Raw genomic sequence first — 19318 nt, forward strand, 5'->3', positions numbered from 1 at the left:
ATTATACATAAAAACTATATGTATAATTAAAGGGGTCATATGATGCTGCTAAAAAGAACATTATTTTGTGTATTTGGTGTAATGAAATGTGTTTATGTGGTTTAAGGTACAAAAAAAAACATTATTTTCCACATACTGTTGAAGTGTTCTGGAACAGTGTTGTAAATACAACTTAACTACTGATTTCTAGTCGTGTCCATTTTTGGAAGGCCAAACAAAGTAGTTTCGCTTTCACAACGAAACAGCGTCACACACGGCGGCCTACAGTGAGCAGAGGCCGGGGGCTAGCGTGAGGAACGGCGGGAGGGTTAGAGTGAGCAGAGGCAGCGGGCTTGAGAACGGCGTGGCCGGCGATTTCGACGAAGGAGTGTCCAGAAGGACATGTGACGACCCCGGGCTGGACTCCGCTTCGTCCACGGTGAAAGCCGATCCGGCGATCCACAGCGCAAAGTTGTAGTATTTTCTCAGCAACCAGCACGGATCAGCTCCAGGCATGACGAAGCAGTATATATATATATATATATAATATAACATTAATGACACTATTTTGTTCAGCATACATACATTTAAATTATGATGAAACTTGTTTGAAAACTTGATTTATGTTCTGTTAGAAAATGAAGCTAATCTGTGAACTGTATTCTCTGATACATTATGCCATGGTGCCCATTCAGTTAATGTGAGTTTGAATACAGCTTGTGACATTTTGCAATCCCATTATTCCCTCTTCGTCCATCATTTCTAAATTCCCATCTCTTGCTGTCCCTAACCTGAAAGTGGCAATAAATTAAAGAAAAAGAAAACTATGATAATTCCACACACACACACACACACACACACACACACACAGAGAGTTGAGTAAAGCACCTCCTCTTTGTCTTTCTTTTATTTATCCAGAGACTAATTATACTTCTGCTTGATCAATCAAAACTCTGAGGACAGCACCTCCTCCAGCAGCCGTGTGTGTGTGTGTGTGATTGTGAGTCTCATTAATGCTGGTGGGATGCAGCTGTTGATGTATGGTGTTTACACAGAGCTGATGATCGGAGTCTGGCATGGACTCACTCCAAACAACCCAGCAAATGCTCTACTGTTAACAAACTCTGCAGCTCTGAAAGCGAAACTCAAACACAGTCCACATCTCTAAAAAAAGCCCAAAGAAACACCCTCAACTTTCACAGAACATTAAACATAGAATTCCTGAATATTCAATTAACTATTTAAACATATTCAATTTGAACATATATTTATATAATTTATTTAAATAAATAATATATAATGTATACACACACATATGGTTTATATATTACATGTTATATACATATTAAATATTATTTATAGCATTTATATCAATAGATAGATAGATATGAAAGAAATAATAGATTTTTAACTGAATTTTTATGTTTTTTTTTATGTTAACTATTCATTTTTCTTTACAATAAAATATTTTTAAAAATCCAATTTTAGTAAAAACATTTATTCACCTAAAAATATATAATGTTCAGAAAATGCATTAAAGTCATTTTGACCACAAGTAAAAATTATCTTATATTTGTGCGTATTAACATATAAATTGCATATAATATAATGTAATCTATAATATAAAAATATAATACAGACAGACAGACAGACAGATAGATAGATAGATAGATAGATGGTTTCTTTGTAATAAATATTTTAAAATAATGTATTAAAATAATTTTGCCCAAATATAAAAATTCTCTCATAATTAATCAATTAACTGGTTAATTTATTCTCCCTCATGTTACTCAAAAACTTTACACTCTTATTTTTTTAATTAGCATAGCACAGCCCTTACCATACAACAACATATATCTCAGAATAGACTCAGAATAGATTACAGTCGAAATAAGTAGAAATGCAGCATGTTGTGCATGTTCACTCACAGCTTCGGTGTGAATGGGGTGAACAGAGAAAAGCAGTGCGGTGAGGAAAGAGAAGTTGCTGTCTTCAAACACACACTGTTCGCAGGTGAGCATGAGCAGCGCCGTCACCATGCAGTGCAGAAACACGTTCACCAGGTGGAAGTAGAATGGAGTCATGCCGCCCAGCAAAATGTTCAACCTACAGCGAGAGTGAAAAAGAGAGAAACAGTCACATTAAAAAGATATGAGCATGTCCATTTTGCTGGCTTCTACTTCTGCTGAGTTTTGCCAGATAATTGTATATTGAGCATCAGATATGTTCTGATTGACTATGATTGTGTTCAGTCATGCAGCATGTTCGTTTTTACTATGGACAGACAAATTACTTTAGAGAGGAAAGTTGCAGTTTCATGGTAAAAGGTGGATTTCAGGTCTGTCTCAGCACGCAAAACAAAAAGACCTGACTGTGGAGAAACCTCTGATGCTCAGTAAACACTTTTGCTTGACCTTGCGATGCGGAAGCACAGGAAGCCCTTAAAGAAAACGAGAGTGAGAGACCGAAAGAGATGAGAGAAGGGAACAATTAGCCTAAAGCAATGCAACATTAATGAGGTTCCATGGTCACCTTGACTTGCAGGAGAGCTTGCATTAAAATTTAGCAAGAGCACCAGAGGCAGAACATGGCATGGATTATGATGAACATGAACTAATTTCATAATACACTGAGATATAATATCACCTCAAACTAAAATATCATCATCAGGTTTTTAATGATTGTAGGGGGATTATATATATATATATATAAGAGAATTTTCTATCTATCTATCTATCTATCTTATATTTGTATTTTATAATATTTGTATATAAAATATTTGTATTTTAATGGATATTATTTTTTTTAGCAATGTATATTTATATATGCTAGAAATAATAATTGTATTGTTTACATTTTTTTTTAAGTTTTCGTTTTTCTAGTTTATACATTTCATATATTTAGATTAACTATCTTTTAAAGTTTTTCTTCACATAAAAAATATTATATTCTGAAATTGAATTCAAATAATTTCACCCCAATGAAAATTTGCTCATTATTTATTCTCTCTCATGACACTCAAACCCCTTATGCTGTTACTTTCTTCTTTCTTGTTTATTCCCCTAAACCTAAGTATAAACTACATTAATATTGATGGCACTTGCTACAATCCAATTACCATCAAAATGTAATCATGAGTAGATGCTTGGCTTGTTTTACTCTAATTAAAGATGATTTTGGAGGGTCTCCCTATTAGGATTGTGAAAAGCACAAGACTTTGTCAGGATAAATGCCAGATAACAGTACTTTCAGACCTACTTGGACAGCGTACTTTATTATGCAAGCATAAAAAGCTGTCCATGAAGGTTCTACATGAGTCACTGAATACACCTGCCACTTAATATTTAGCTCCGAGCTTGACGTTCAGCGCTCAGGGTCGAGACCAAGCCGGAGGAATGAGAGGAGATGGAATGAGAGCGAAAAGGGTGACAGTTAATGAAATGATGGAGGGAAAACGATAATGACTGTGAAACAGTTTGTTTATCTGCAGGCAATGACAAGCCTGTGTTTGTTTAACCGCCGCTGATGAATGTGACATCGAGACAGGAGTGTGTATATTACAGTCTCTACAGGAGAACAAGAAAATGTCTTCAGGCCTCATCAAAGCTGAAAATAAAAATCTAGCCATCTATCCTGAGTGTGCAGTCTTTAGTTTCCATCAGACAGCATCATTAGGCCGTTCTGCAATCCCAGAGCCATGAACAAATCTTGGTCACCGCTAACATCACATAATTGCAATGCTCTCAGTGAGCAGAAAAGCGAGTCCAATTGATTTGAGGAAACTATATGAAAGGAATGGTTCACCTCAAAGTGGAAATTCTGTCATTATTTACTCACCCTTCATGTCATTCTACAACATTGAGCACTAGAGTACAAATAACAGGGGCTGTGAAGCTCAAACAATTCCCAAAAAGCATCACAAATCTATTAAGTAGTCCATATGATTGTAACATTCTAGATGTTATGAAGGCATATGATAATAGGGTTTTTCTGCTGGCTCAGTCAAGCTAGTACTAGTAGTTTATTTTAAATTATATTTTTTTCTATTTTTTTTTTATACTTGCCCTGCCAACATTTCCAATGGCCTCATCAAAAATGATTAATTATTTTTAACACTGTTTTTTAGCAATATAATTGCTAGGAAGAAATATATATATAGATTTATAAATAAATTGTATATATTATAAATTATATATATATTATGGTAATTTTAACATTTTTAATGTAATTGTTTTCTTCACAAAAATGTTCCAGCTCGATAGTTTCAGTGTGCAGGATGTAAAAATAGATGTAAAGGTCAAGAAATGTTAGAATTTTAAGTGAGTGTTCCCCATCCTTTATGGTTTAGCCATTAATAGCACTGTGAAAGGAACACACTAAACTTAAATTGTAAATTACTCATAATGTTAACATCTGGATGAGTTATTTTTTATTCTAGATTTTTTTATTTTGAATTTTTGTCTGCCTTTTTAAAGTTTAGCAGCCATGGTCACTATAAACTAAACTCTTGCTATGGACCAATTCTCCAAAATCATCTACTTGCATGCTCCAGGGAGGAAATAAGAGCATTTGGGTTTGGAGCGACATGATGGAGTAAATACTGACAGAAATTTCATTTTTGTGTGAACTAATCCTTTAAATTTAGAGGCGGCTCTAGCGTTGTGTTAAAGGCTCTGCTCTAAGCTCAAACTATCTGTGCACAGCTGAAGTTTTTCAAGAGTCTGTGTCAAGTCGGCATCAAAGAGCAGATAAAAGACACGAGGATCAAGCAGAGATACAAGAGCGACTCAGCTCACAGCTCTCTCTCGCACACACACGCCTGTGTTTTATCTCTTTACTCATACACACACACTGGGGAATGAGCAGCACCCATTCGCTCTCTCATGACATGCACGGCACAAGACTGACGAATGCCAAAATACTAGGGTTACCTTGCTCAAAACCTCTCCTCTAAGTATTACACTTTGGCACGTAACGGCTGTCAGGGTGGGAATAAGTAGGAACCTTTTCCCAGGCCATAATAATGTGAGCCAAAAATAATATTTTATGTTGTTTAAATATATACAATTTTTATATAACATTATTAATTATAACATAAATAATTAAAAATCTTATTAAATTAATTTTTTCTTCCAAATTACTTGTAAAGACAACATTTTCCACTGCCACTGCCACCAAAGAATAAGGTTTTCAAATTATTTTTAGCAATGTATTTTTATATCTGCCAGAAATAATATTTGTGTTGTTTAAAGGTATTGTCAGGCTTGTGTTGTGTTTTGTTCCCTATGTGCTCCCTGTGTCCCAGTGTTTATGCCCATATTTGGTTAGTTTCCTGTTCCTGTCCTGATTATGTTGATTTAATTCCAGGTGTTCCCCGTTTATTTCTATTGATCCCAGGTGTGTCTAGTCATCCCCTCGTCTTGTCATGTGTTTAAATAGTGTTCCCTGTTTTTAATTCAGCGTCCTATTATTAAACTTCTCTGGATTGCTGTACTCCTCGTCTCCCTCCGTTCCTTGCGCTGCACTCCACTCAGTAGTGCAACCGTGACGGAATACCGGACCAGACAAAATAGTAAGCGGCGCTCCTTCTCCCCGTTTTATTTCTATTTTGAAAGTTTTTTTTTTTGTTTGTTTTCCCCGCGGCATGGAAACCGCCGCACGTTTCGCAGCTCCGAAGACGAGCCCGCCGGCCGCTCCGAAGATACTACTGACACAAGACCATAAAATCAACAACTGTAAAACAAAGCAACTGCGTAATTTATTCAGCCGCAATGCACTCTGGGAGTCAGTGAGTAGCTATACTAAAGTCATGAGTAAACCTAAATGAAAGGATCAAGTACCCCCTACAGTGTTTTTTTTTTTTAAGCCCAACTAATTAGGTTTTACAGTGTAGTTTCTGAATGCAACGTGTTCTATTGCCATACAGATTTCAGGGTTGGGAAAGTTAGTAAGCAGCTAGCAAATCGCATTGCACTAACTACTAAGACCACTTTACTAACTGCATAGCAACACCCTGGCAACCATTTATCACAGCCTAGCATCTGGCACAACTCTCAATTCTTTCTTCAAAAAAGGGGGAGATCTAGCCTTTAAATCGCATATAACTCGTATTATAAATACTCCAAGGTCTTTGAGTGCTGAAACAAGACTGTGCGAAAATTATTTACAAAGAGAAAGCTTTCTATGCACTAAAGACCTAGGCAGTGATTTATAGGGAGCAGGAAGTGTCTGGCTGCTCCAAAAATAAAGGAGATAAAATATGAGTCGCAGAGTAGGCTGTTAATTGCCTTGCTATAAATACACAACGCCTCCTTTTGAGACTATAAGGAACAAAGTCCTCCTCCGTTGTCTTTGTGTGTGCGCTGCTGTGGATGTTGCAGAGCTGTCAGATTCCCGCGCCATATGGACTATTCAATTTCAACTCAAGTTTATTTGTATAGCGCTTTTTACAATACAAATCGTTGCAAAGCAACTTTACAGAAAATTCAGTTTCTATACTATTTAGTAGTAGCTTATCAGTGGTGACTGTCCGTTTATGTACATATGGCAGAAATGTAGGGGAAAATAAATTAAAGCCGTAATCAAACAGACGATGAACACTATTGCAATCAAACTCCGCAACATTTGGTAGTTCTGTACGTTGTTTCAGGGTCGGCGTCATTGGACTGTGACGTCATCCACGCGAAAGGAACGCCCCGCGAGTCAAAACACACACGAGTTTATCTCGGACTGCCTGTCTGTAACTCCTACACATTTGTGATAGTCTGTTTCATTTCACCGTTTACGAGTACTTTCTTGTAATGACCGCTGTGGTGGTCCAGTTTGGGAGAAAAGTAACAGCTCTCTATATAAACTGCGCAACAAGTGTTTACTAACGTTATGAGTGTAAACAACTGCGTAATCCCAAAGAGTGGACATGAACGCAAAGCTGACGTATTTAAATATCTTTAAATGTGCGTTCACGCACATGTTTATTTTTCCACACGCGTCTGACTGACGTCGCGTCGTGAGCGTTGCGTTTTTAGGGCGGTGGGTCAAGTTCAGTTTAAATGCTTCTAAATACAATCACTATTTAAAAATTATTTACCAGAACACTTATATAAAGTTAAGAACAATAACTCAACACATGATAAATAGTGTTAAATAAACAATAACCCAATTAAATATTTTTTTTCCCACGCACGGATATAAACCGCATGCATTTTAAATTAAGTTTAATAAAGTTTCATTGCTAGTTGAATACCAAAAATATGCTGCAGAAGGCTGCAAACCATTATATATATATATTGTGGAAAGGAATAATAAAAGTAAAGATGATTATTTTTCAGTTATTTCATTTAATAAAACAATGCTTTAAAATCTACAACATGTTAATCACTTACTGAGCCAACCTCATTAATATATGTGCCAAATATGGTACTGTGACATGTTTTATGACATGCACAGCCATCATCTTTCAGAGAATTAAACTGCTCTGGTCACGTGACCCCAGCCATGTAAAATGTTCTCATGAAAGTTACGATAATTCACAACTTTGCGTAAAACGCGTCAAACAACTCTTTTCAGACCTTTCAAACGTATAAGTAAACATCGGAAAACTGAAATGTGCGCTTAAAAGCAACTTCAGGTCACATCTTCGCAGGAGCTGATGGACTTACTTGAAAGTGAGGATGCAGAGAGGACGGTAGGATTTGTGGCTGGTGTTATCAGCCATCCGCTTGCCCCAAAAGTCATTGGTGCAGATGCTCCGGAGGCTGGAGCCCGGTCTGACATCTGGATTGTTGGTGATGGCCCATATATCATCATGCACAAACTCCCCCCAGAGAGAGTTACTGTAGCAGAGCGCGCACACCGCCACCAGCGCGGCGTACCGGACTCCCGCCGCCGGCCTCGGTAGCGCCGACAGCCGCTGCTGCACCGGGGGAGGAGCGGCTTTGGTCCCTCGGCTGTTTGCTGTCATGTCTGCCCCCGTCTCGCATGCTGCTCGTGGGAGTCAAAAAGAGGAGAGTCGTCCCGTTCCATAGCCCGTGTGCTGCACCGAAGCCCGGACAGCGGATCAGCTCTGAATGCGCAATATTCGCGAGTGTGAATGTGTATAAAGTGTTGAAGTCTATGTAACCCGCCTACCGGCGCATGCGCAAAAGAAAGAGAGAGAGAACGAGGATGAGAAACAGAGACTAATATAAATGAGAGAGAGCGAGAGAAAGAGAGAGAGATGCAAATGAGAAAGAATGAGCGCGTAAGGAAAATAAAATAAAAAAACAGATAGAGACAAAATGGAAACAAGAGAGATAGAGAATAAAATATGGAAAAAATATTATATTTATTATAATTTCCCCATTTAATATTTTTTTAGCCAACATCTTTTACATTTACCTAATTTTTGCATTATTTACTTTTAAACATTCATTAACTTTTCATATTTTTTGTGTGGTTATCATATGAAAGCTTGTTTCCACTACAGGATAAAAAAAATTAAAAGGTAATTGACTTTTTAATCTGATAATGCTGACTTTTTCCCCTCACAATACAAAGTTTATATCTCAAAATTTGTCAAATTGTCTTTTTTTTTCTTTCAATTCTGAGGAAAAAGTCAGAATTACCTTCTTTATTTTGTTCTTATCCTGTAGCGGAAACAAGCTTTTGTATGGTATCCACACAAAAAATATGAAATGTTGTAGGCCTACTTACTTTTTTTTTTTTATATATTTATTGTGCATTCCGTGGCAGGGGGGAAAAACAATTGCAAGATGTAAATTCAGAAGTGTGAAGAAAAAGTTACAATTCTGAGTTCATATCTTACAAATCTGACTTTTTTCACTGTGAGATTAAGTCACAATTACTTTTATTTTTCTTTATTCCGTGACAAAAACAAGTTTCCATAAATTAGAGCGGAGAATAAAACCTGCAAAAGATGTTTTATAGCCATGTAATTTACTAGTATAACAAGTGTACTTTAAGCAAAGGAATATTAGTTGGTACTAAATGTTCAGGTAATGTGCTTTGATATTAATGGGTGTAATATGAAGAATCGGTTGCTTTTTGCTGTCATTCTTTTGTCAAAATGGTGCACAAGTATTCTTGTATGACACTAGTTAGGTCAAAATATTATGCCACTGATTCAATTTTATGATTTTTATAGTTTGTATAAATTGTGGTTATTAAAAAAAACGATTGAACAAAATGGCAAACAGAACCTGAAAGCGTCTTACATTGTTTCCATAATATTCCATAATATCTGTTATGGTTATAGCAGTATATTTTGGCAGAAACTATGGCTACCAAGGTGAAATTTTGGAGGAGAGAATGAGAACACAAGAAAAAAAAGAGAAAGATAAATGCAAATTAGAGAGAGAGAGAGAGAGAGCGAGCTCAGGCAGGAAATCAATAAAGAGCTGTGGGATATTTCACACAATGATTGCACTGCCTTGACCGTGACCTGTGCTTCCACGCAGAACAAGTCATAAGCAAAGTGCTCTGGGTTTGGACTTGCTAATGGAACATGAAGACAGGGATAATGAATCATGATGATAAACGCACTTTTAAAGATTCAATGATGGGTGAACATCTGGCTAAACATGATTTTATGCAAGAAATGTTAAAATTACCCTTCTGGGGGGGCCGTTTAAATACATCTGGTGGCTCCTTACAGTCAAATTGCTCTTGCAACCAGATTGAACAGTGAAACTGACTGCTGATGGTGCTTTTTTGCATTGTGAAATAATTTCCATGACAATTAAGCACATTTAAACACCTTCCACCAACTGTCAGTAGCAGAAGCAACAAAGAAAAAATAATAAATTATATTATTTAAATTGTGCATGAATTTAAAAATGCATAATTTGTAACCATAAATCATGGTAATATCTGAAGTACTGAATATAAAATATATGTACATTTATGGAATAAATTTATTGGAACAAAAATGTAAAAAAGAAAAAAATATATATATATAATAAAAAAATACATTAAAAAAATCAATACATTTTAAAAATTTTAATTCTATAAAATATAATTTCTAGCAAATAACAATATGATATTATTTATATATAACTAAAAATGAGAAAAATAAAGAAATTTCACATCGCAATAAAGAATTTTGTGCAAAATGTGCTTAATTGTTGGAAAATTATATTTAAAAAATCATAATGGTACTAAAATATATTTCATTTTCTTAAAATGTACGATATAATTTCTTCAAGTTCTCTTTTGATTTTGGGATGAAATACGATCCGGCTAAATATGCTAAATAATAAGATCTGGAAAATACACACAAATCAATGATAACATGACTGCATAACCATTAAAAAAAAAAAAAAAAAACTGCAAATGAATCGTGTTATATTAACTTTTATGACTTAAGTTAATTCTGAAAACGGACTGTTACAAAAACAAACTCTGAAACATACAAACATATGACAGCTATAAACATCGTCCTTCTGACATTTAGCCAGTGCACATGATCTGTTTGGGCAGAAAAATGCCTACGTATCTCTGAAGGCACTGACCAACACCACAAATCCCTCCATCTGTGTGTCAGTCTGAAGCGGTGTCCGTCTGTCTCGCTCTGGCTTGTCTTGACATGTCTCACCTCACTGCCTCGGTCGAGTTTCTTACTGACTCATTGCAAATGGAGGAGAAACTGAGAGAAACAGAATATATAACATTCAATTACTTATACACACACCCGTCTGCACACATGCGCAAACACCCATAATTCTGTACAGATGCGCAGACACACACACACACAGCTTCAGGGAAGGGGTGACCCAGAGTAACCTCTTCGACTTCACTGGGGCCTTTCTGACCAGTTTTGACGATGTCTCAGTGTTCCTATTAAAAGTCATGGATCTGAAGAGCTTGCTTTGGGTCCTGGGTTAAAGATCCCATCCATCCTGACCGAGATGTCTCTAGTCTCCAGAGTTTAAGCTGTTTTTGGTGTCAGAACTCTGTACAGATCCAAATCCAAAGTGTCAGGTATCTCCAACCTGCAACTGGAACATCTCTACAGAGAGACGATGAAACAATCTTGCATTATTTCAAGTGTTTGAAGTAACAACAGCAGTCATCAGACAGATAAATAATGTAATGTGAATGTTAAATGTGCTAGAGTGATGACAAATGCTTTTAAATACTTCATCTGTGTCGCTGAGTACTATGCTAATGTTGCCGTTTTTGATTTCAAATGCTGTCAATCATACACATCACGTTTCAATTAATGTCCCACCCATTCGAAAGCTCAAAATCATAAACCATATATAGAGGCAGAACTTTTAGGCGAGACTGAAATAGATATGCAATACTAATTTAATAGTGCTGTCACTGTGTGATATTTTACTGTTATACTGTATTTTTGATCAAATAAATGCAGCCTTGGGGAGCATAAGAGACTTCCTACAGAAACATAATTAAATCTTAAATTTTAAACAGTAGTGTATATAGAATATTTGTACAAGATAAACATGCCAGGGAAAGCCATGCTTTCTGTGGAGTCTTAAAGCAGTTAACGCTGATGTGCTGCTTCTAGTTGTTGTGAACCACCGATCCACATCTTTGAAAAGGTCACACTTACCACAGTCCCTTGACTCCTGCGCTCCTCCTCTGCTGGGCAAGGTTATAGATCTCCTGCAGTTGTTTCCTCTGGTCTTCGCTTAGAGGTGATGTGAGGGACTGATACCAGCCTGCATCTGAACTCTGAACACCTGCAACAGGAAATGATTCCAATTACTGGTGCTGCACTTGTGGACAATTGTTGAACATCAATTTATGTTGGTGTTTAAATAAATTAATGATATAAAATGTTCTTCTTTTTGCAAAGAAAAAAGATGCATGCAATTTTAATGACCATGTTAATTAATAAACTAGATCGCAGAATTATTATAAATTTTTAAAATGAATTTGCCAAACTATAGGATCATTTCAAATTAATTAAGAAAAAAAAAAGATTATTAAAAATTGTGGAAAATGTGATGAAATGATGACCAGGAAAAAATTAAAAAATAAAAATATTATCCCCCAGTTAGATAAATAAATAATTAAACAAATATTGATTCTTAAAATCAATACTGATATTGAGCAAAGGGGAAAAAAATTACAGTGAACTTATTTGACATTTGGGGAGTTGACGTGCCCTGCAGTGTGAAATGCAATACACAATTTTTAATTATTAATTAAATATTTATTATCAATGCAATTTTATATGACCAATTTAATTCCAAAAATACAACGTTAAACAATTTACTACACTACATGACTGCTTCAAATGAACTAGTGCAGACCAAAAAAATTCTTGATGTTGTCTAAAACAAGTGTATGGACATATTATGCATGGACTACCCATTTATTTAATATTCATCGATATGAAGCCAGATTTTGGACAAACGATATGTGGGTGGGGCTGTTCTATGCAAATATGGCATAGTGTGACATATGTAATTAATGTATTATGTAAATGTACATGTGTGGTATATTATGGAGTAAAAAAATGTGCATACGGAGCAGGGAGGCAGTGAAGAACTGATGTTCATCCTCTCCGTTGTCATAGTCCAGTGGTGTACTGTACTCCTCTAATGGGGTCCCCTCCAGACCTTCATCATCCCAGCATTCATCATCGTCCTCATCATCTTCATCTTCATTGTCATTCCCAGTGGAAGTGCCCGACGACTGCAGGGCCACCCCTTTCTGTCCGACCTCATCCTCATCGCTAGGAATCTCCTCTGGAAAACAGACATGATGAATTTCCAAACTCAGAGTAGTACACTACAGAGTAGTGAAGAGGAGGGGCTTGGTGATGTAGTCTGGATCTTGTTGAAGTAAAGGTCACTTCTAAAAATAGACATTTCCAGTGTTTGAATCTCACACTACCGGTCCCAACAGAATGAAGCGAAAAAAGCCTTTGGAGAAACATTTTGGAATTTATATATTTTTGGTTTACAATGAAACAATAGCTACATACAAATTTGCATATTTTTCGTAGTATAAAGTACACCAAATTACGATTATTAGTGTGTCACAAACCAAAGTAAACACTGGAAGAAACAATGGTGGTAAAAGAAGATAATTCAAAGAATGTTGGTAACCAAACAATTGCAGGTAGCCATCGACTTCCATAGTACTTTTTTTTCCTCCGTACTGTATAAGCCAATGGCTACCGTCAACTGCAAAAATGATGAGTGAATGATGACGAACCTTTCATTTGAAAAATTCTGTCATTTTTATTTGAATTAAAATGTTGTCATTATTTCTTCATCCTCAAGTTATTCCAAAAATGCTGAACAAAAGAAGATATTTTGAAGAATGTGGGCAACCATTGAATTCCATAGTGTTTATTTTTCTCTATACTATGGAAGTCAATGGGGACCAGAAACTGCTTGGTTACCAACATTTTTCAAAACATCTTTTGTGTACAGCAGAATAAAGATATTCATACAGGTTTGGAACAACTTGAGAATGAGTAAATGATGACAAAAGTTTCATTTTTGGGTAAACTATCCCTTTAAGGCTCGTTTTCAGAGAATCTCTCTTAAATAAAACTAATTTAGGCATAAACCTCTCACTAAATTTGGTAAGATTTATACTTAAAGGGTTAGTTCACCCAAAAATGAAAATTAGGCTGCGTTTTACTCACCCCCGAGGCATCCTAGGTGTATATGACTTTCTTCTTTCAGACGAATCCAGTCGGAGTTATATTAAAAATTGTCTTTGATCTTTCAACCTGTTTAATGCCACTCAGCGCGTGTTGCATTGCTTCAGTCCAAAAGAACTTAAATAAAAATCGCCCATCCATAAAAAAGAGTGTTTCACATGGCTCTGGGGGGTGAACAAAGGCCTTCTGTAGCGAATCGATGCGTTTTTTGCAATACTGCATAGTTGCCTCTTCAAAACAAACTAAGCCTAAACATTGAGAGCATACTGGCAATCCCGCATGCAGCTGATGTCTGTTTCACAGAAACCAGCATCATAGTAGCAATAAATCCATAACTCCAACTGTATGATGTTGTCAGAATTCAGGTCAGGGGTGTAGGGTCATGAAGATCTATTTAATTCATCTGAGTCAAGTGCTCAAAGCCCAAAGGTTCAGAATCATGTTAAACTAACATGCACAAGTCGTTCCTCCATTTCCCATGTCTCCGGGGCCCTGGTAGAGCGATACAATCAGTTCTCAGTCATCCGTAAACCCTGATGACTAAAGACCAACCTGAAGCTATATATGCCAGAAATAGTACTTCCTGTGCAGGGATTAAGTTTACCTGAGGTGAAGTGAGACAAGGACTTGATGAAACTGTGAGATTAATATAACCATATAAATTTTTTTCTCCTATTAAATTCGGATAAGACAGAGATATTACTTATTGGACCAAAAAAAAACATACACAGAATCTCTTGGATTACAATTTGCAACTAGACGGATGTACTGTTACTTCCTCTACAGTCAAAAATCTGCCATACGTACATTAACTGACAGTCACCACTGATAAGCTACCACTAAATATTGTAGAAACTTAATTTGCTGTAAAGTTGCTTTGCAATGATTTGTATCGTGAAAAGCGCTGTACAAATAAAAATAAACTTGACATACAGACCACCAAAAGCAACAACAAACACTGGACTCAATAGGTCACTACATACATAATTATATTCTATTTGCTGTGTTCTTCTGTTAAAGCAGCTATTTTATATATAATTAAGCATTTTTTGTTTCCCTAAAAGTAATTTGTTGCACTAGTCAAGGTTTTTAGTCAAGACAATTTCCACTCTCCTGTGACCCTTGTTTAATTAGAGCAATTGCTATGGTGCCTCTAAGGGTTCTATGTGTAAATGAGGTCATTTCCATATAGAAGTCTTAAAGGTACAGACAGTAAACACTCTGCAAGTGAAATGCTTAAGAATGTCTCTCAGTCACATACAATCTCACCATTCTCTTCCTCCTCTGTGCCTTGAGCTCTGGTGAGCTGCTCTGGTTTGTTGAGCACTCGGGTGGCGTAGATGTGCTTTAAACCCAGGAAGAGGAGGAGGATGGAGGGAACGATCTGGCCTGCAACTTCCTCCAGGACCGCAGGGCGGCTGGGCAGCTCCATCAAAACACTCAGCCCAATGATGCACATCTTACGATCATGTAGTCTGTGGTAAACAACAATAAACAACAACAAGCAATCATATAATTATAAAATTAAATATTTAGTTTGATCAAATATAATTTGATAAATATAGTTCATTTAAAGGGAATACTATATAGCTATATATCCAGTAGTTATATAATTCTATTTTCTCAAATTCAAAATTCAAATTCAGTTTACTACCACAATTCAAATTCCGGAATTTAACAGATATTTAAAACCATTCCAAAGTTAGTTTTAAACAGTGTACATCCCTGTCAGGAACAGCTGCCATATCAGCATAAATACAGATAAATGTGTTTAATCTAAATCAATCTCCGTTAATAAAGTGCATGTGACCTTCTGAACCAAACTTAAGGCATTTCCTGTGCAAACAGCCTTACCCTAAGAAGAGCTCTGTGTCGTTCATCCACTGGTTGATGAACTGCGCTGTGATTGGCTCTGGGCTGTGTGGGAAGCGGATGTTCTCCAGTGTGTGTATCAGTAGGGTGGGGTTGTAGTACAGAGCTGCGATTACCACCTGTAGACACATGGTGCGGAGCTCGCTGGACTTCACACCTCGTGTTAACCGCTCCAACACGGCCTCCACAAACAAAGGGATACACTAACAAACACACAAAGGCACCAGATTTGATGTTACAATAATGTGCACATTTGATATTGCTCATTAAACCAGCAAAACACAACATTAATCAATTAGCTGTCACTTTTAAAGCACACTGATCACGGCTATTATAGTTTCTTTAAACTAAAACCATTTAAAACATATTTGGTTATTGAAATAAAACTGGAAAAAAAAACATACACATATATAAAATAGTTAAAGCACTAAAATGACTAACTATAAATAAAAAATAAAAAAAAACTGAACAAGAACTGAAACATATATTACAATTAAATAAAAATAATATAATTTATTATTACCTTTAAAAAAACTAGCACAAACTAATCAAAGCACTACTAAAAATTACAAAAATAAAACAAATTTATATGAAAAACTTAATCTAATCTAAACTAAAAATTTGAAATATTGCCTTGGCAACAAACTGAAATAAATTTAATTTGAACTACTACAATTACTAACTATGAATAAATAAATGAATAAATGAATCAATAAGTAATCTAAACTGAACTGACCTAAAACTAAAAAAAAAAATGAAATAAGAAACGAGTATTTTTGATTTACTTTTTTAAAACGACACAAAAATTAATAAAACAATTAAAAAATAACAAAATTACAAAAATTACAAATTACAAACAAAACAGTGTACAGAAGATAACCGTATCTCTTCTGTTTTCACTCCCATTGGTAGTTGGGGCATCATATCACTGTATCTATCACTGTGAATGAGCCTTAAGAATCTTAATGGGGATGTCTTTAAAATTATTTAACGTAATTTATGAGACGTCACTGAAACATTTCATATTAATGCAAAAATCTATAAAAAATTATCTTGAAATAGAAAGTAGTGTCTCACACACACACCTGCCATACCTATGATGGGTTTCTGGAGGACAAGACCGATCACCTGCAGGCATATTCCCTCCAGCTGTTGACTGATCTAAGATTGATAGAAATAGAGAAAGGGGAAATATATCAACCTCACTTCTGTTTTCAGAAACATCACAACATGTTCAAACAAATTTTGATGCAATTTAAAAAGACCTTTCACCCAAACATGGTAATTTTCATCAGGCCAATTTGCGAACAAATCATTCAGACCAGTTTTGTGAATTGGATAAACTTATTCATTTAAAAGACAGGAGTCAAAAGAACAATTTGTTCATGAATCTGACATTTCAGTCCATTCCTTGTACAAAGTTAGTGCATGACTTAAAAAACAACAACTTGGAATTAATCCAAGTGTATGAAAAAATGCAGTTCATTCACTTTCATTATACGGAAACAAGCAGCCAGGATATTTGTTTCATATAAATATTATATTTGTATGCAAGAGTGTATAATAATTTTTGCATAATTCTGAAATATGTGCAACAATTTTATTTGTATTTTTCCACCAAAAATGAATCCAATGCAGAACTGACTTTTTTTTGGAATACTTAACAAAGGTACTCAGCCTCAAAAACAACAAAAAAAATAAAATAATAAAAAAATAAAATAAAATATTTTTGCAAGCTGATATACCAGTAATGAACATTATAATTTAAAAGTTTGGGGTCAATAAGATTTTTAAATTATTTTTGAAAGAAGTCTCTTATGCTCATGAAGGCTGCATTTATTTGACCAAAAATACAGTAAAAACAGTAATACTGTTAAATATTATTACAATTTAAAATAACTGTTTTCTAGTTGAATACATTTTAAAATGTAATTTATTTCTGTAATGGCAAAACTGAATTTTCAGCAGTCATTACTGCAGTCTTCAGTCTCACATGATCTTCAGAAATCATTCTAATAACAGCATTTATTTGAAACAGTAGCATTTTAAATGTTATAACTGTCTTTGCTGTCACTTTTGACTAATTATATATATCGATCAGTCCATGCTGAATAAAAGTATTCATTTATTTCCCAAATATATCGGAAAAAAACAGTAGTGTTTTCTTCTCATGCTAAAAATCCAAACCTCTTTCCGGTCCCCCATGACTGTGAGGATAGTGTCTATGGTGCTGAGGATACCGAGAGCCATCACGGTCTTATCTTCACTTTCCTCGTATTCTTCACTCTGGAGAATCTTGTTGAAGATCTCCGCCTGTGCACAACAACCTCTTTTAGCATGAAACCGTACACTTACTTAACGATAAACTGAGAAGACGAGTGCAGTACCAGGTTCTGTGTCATATCCACTGCAATGACGGCCACTTCCTCGCTGTATTCACAGATCATCTTCTGAATTACACTGGTGAGGTCATCGTTCTCGGTTTCTTTGATGATGTGCAGCAGCTCCTGCATCACAAGCTTGATGAAGGGTCGGATGTAGACCTTAGCTGCACTCATACAATACACAAAAGGCGGAAAGAGGGAAGAATTATGCAAGTACTGGACAGGCAGACAGCAGACTTTGATTTAAATAGGTTAATCCAATTGTTTCTTAAACCAATTACAGAGAGTAAACTAATTTAGTCAAATTAATTTGCTGCATATTAAGTGCATTAGTGTTCTGCATTTTGTTCTCAAATGAAAGCAGACACATTTATTTTCATTATGTTTGTGTCTTGATAAAGCCTACATACTTTTATTTTATTTAAGCTTCTTATTCGGTCTGTTAATCTATCAGTAACACTGTTCATCTGTCCGGAAACCACCCTAGCAACTGCATATAAATGCCCTAGCAATCCAGTAAAAACGCTTTGCAACTACCTTGTAAGGCTCAAGCAGAAGCTACAGTAGCAACATAAAAGCAACTAGCCAGAACACACCAGCAACAACTGAGAATGAACCTATGCAACACCCTACCTACCAACTATTTATTGTCTATGATAATATCGTAATTGTTGTTTTAACGATGTGCGAGCTGATTATTAGAGTCCAAAAGCATTCACTGTGTGATGAAACCAATTACAATATAATTGGAATGCCCTTATAATTCAAGTTATTAAAGCCAAAAATATCCCTGTATAGGTTTTTTTTTTTTATAGTTATAAGATATGATATAGTTGAGTAATATCACACAATCAAGAGTGCCGTTTTGCTGAATCAGCAAGTGTGAATGATCACAAATGCTGTACTGATTTTATACAACAGTTCAACAAACAAGTTAAAGGGGATAGAGATAGTCATTTCTGACCTGCATGTCATTCCAAACCCATAAGACCTTCGTTCTTCTTCGGAACACAAATTAAGATATTTTTGATGAAATCTGAGAGCTTTCTGACCCTCCATAGACAGCAAGGATCTTACCATTAATCTGAAGTCAATGAATCACTTATTAAGACAGGCACTTGCTGCCACCTACTGGCGATTTTAGTGTCATGTTTATTTATCCATGGCAGGCCTCTTTATTAAAGGGGTCATATGATGCGATTTCAAGTTTTCCTTTCTCTTTGGAGTGTTACAAGCTGTTCGTGAATAGATAAGATCCCTAAAGTTGCAAAGACTAAAGTCTCAAACCCAAAGAGATATTCTTTATAAAAGTTTAGACTGGTCCACGCCCTCCTAAAACGCCTCGTTCAAACACGCCCCCACATGTCTACGTCACTGTGTGGGAAGATTTGCATAACGCCGCCCAAATGTTCACGCAAAGAAAGAAGGCGTAACTTTA

General features: G+C 35.7%; 2 protein-coding genes across 2 annotated transcripts in view; both read right to left on the bottom strand.

The window, feature by feature from the left end:
• The window catches only part of LOC107658819 (transmembrane and TPR repeat-containing protein 1-like), a 43713-nt gene extending 35578 nt beyond the window's left edge, over positions 1 to 8135 (bottom strand). Inside the window, exons 1-2 of the mRNA XM_016447480.1 lie at positions 7638 to 8135; positions 1908 to 2085 (exon numbers count right to left, since the gene is read on the bottom strand). Coding sequence (XP_016302966.1) covers positions 1908 to 2085; positions 7638 to 7939 — 480 coding nt within the window. The 5' untranslated portion in view covers positions 7940 to 8135. The remainder of the gene's footprint in view (positions 1 to 1907; positions 2086 to 7637) is intronic.
• A 2184-nt stretch (positions 8136 to 10319) lies between these two features.
• Positions 10320 to 19318, bottom strand: part of LOC107658726 (importin-8-like) — a 17863-nt gene continuing 8864 nt past the window's right edge. Inside the window, exons 15-22 of the mRNA XM_016447380.1 lie at positions 17884 to 18044; positions 17684 to 17809; positions 16586 to 16657; positions 15479 to 15699; positions 14894 to 15099; positions 12474 to 12695; positions 11552 to 11681; positions 10320 to 10984 (exon numbers count right to left, since the gene is read on the bottom strand). Coding sequence (XP_016302866.1) covers position 10984; positions 11552 to 11681; positions 12474 to 12695; positions 14894 to 15099; positions 15479 to 15699; positions 16586 to 16657; positions 17684 to 17809; positions 17884 to 18044 — 1139 coding nt within the window. The 3' untranslated portion in view covers positions 10320 to 10983. The remainder of the gene's footprint in view (positions 10985 to 11551; positions 11682 to 12473; positions 12696 to 14893; positions 15100 to 15478; positions 15700 to 16585; positions 16658 to 17683; positions 17810 to 17883; positions 18045 to 19318) is intronic.

This window comes from Sinocyclocheilus anshuiensis, unplaced genomic scaffold (genome assembly GCF_001515605.1).
Source record: "Sinocyclocheilus anshuiensis isolate Anshui unplaced genomic scaffold, SAMN03320099.WGS_v1.1 scaffold283, whole genome shotgun sequence".
Lineage (NCBI taxonomy): Eukaryota > Metazoa > Chordata > Actinopteri > Cypriniformes > Cyprinidae > Sinocyclocheilus > Sinocyclocheilus anshuiensis.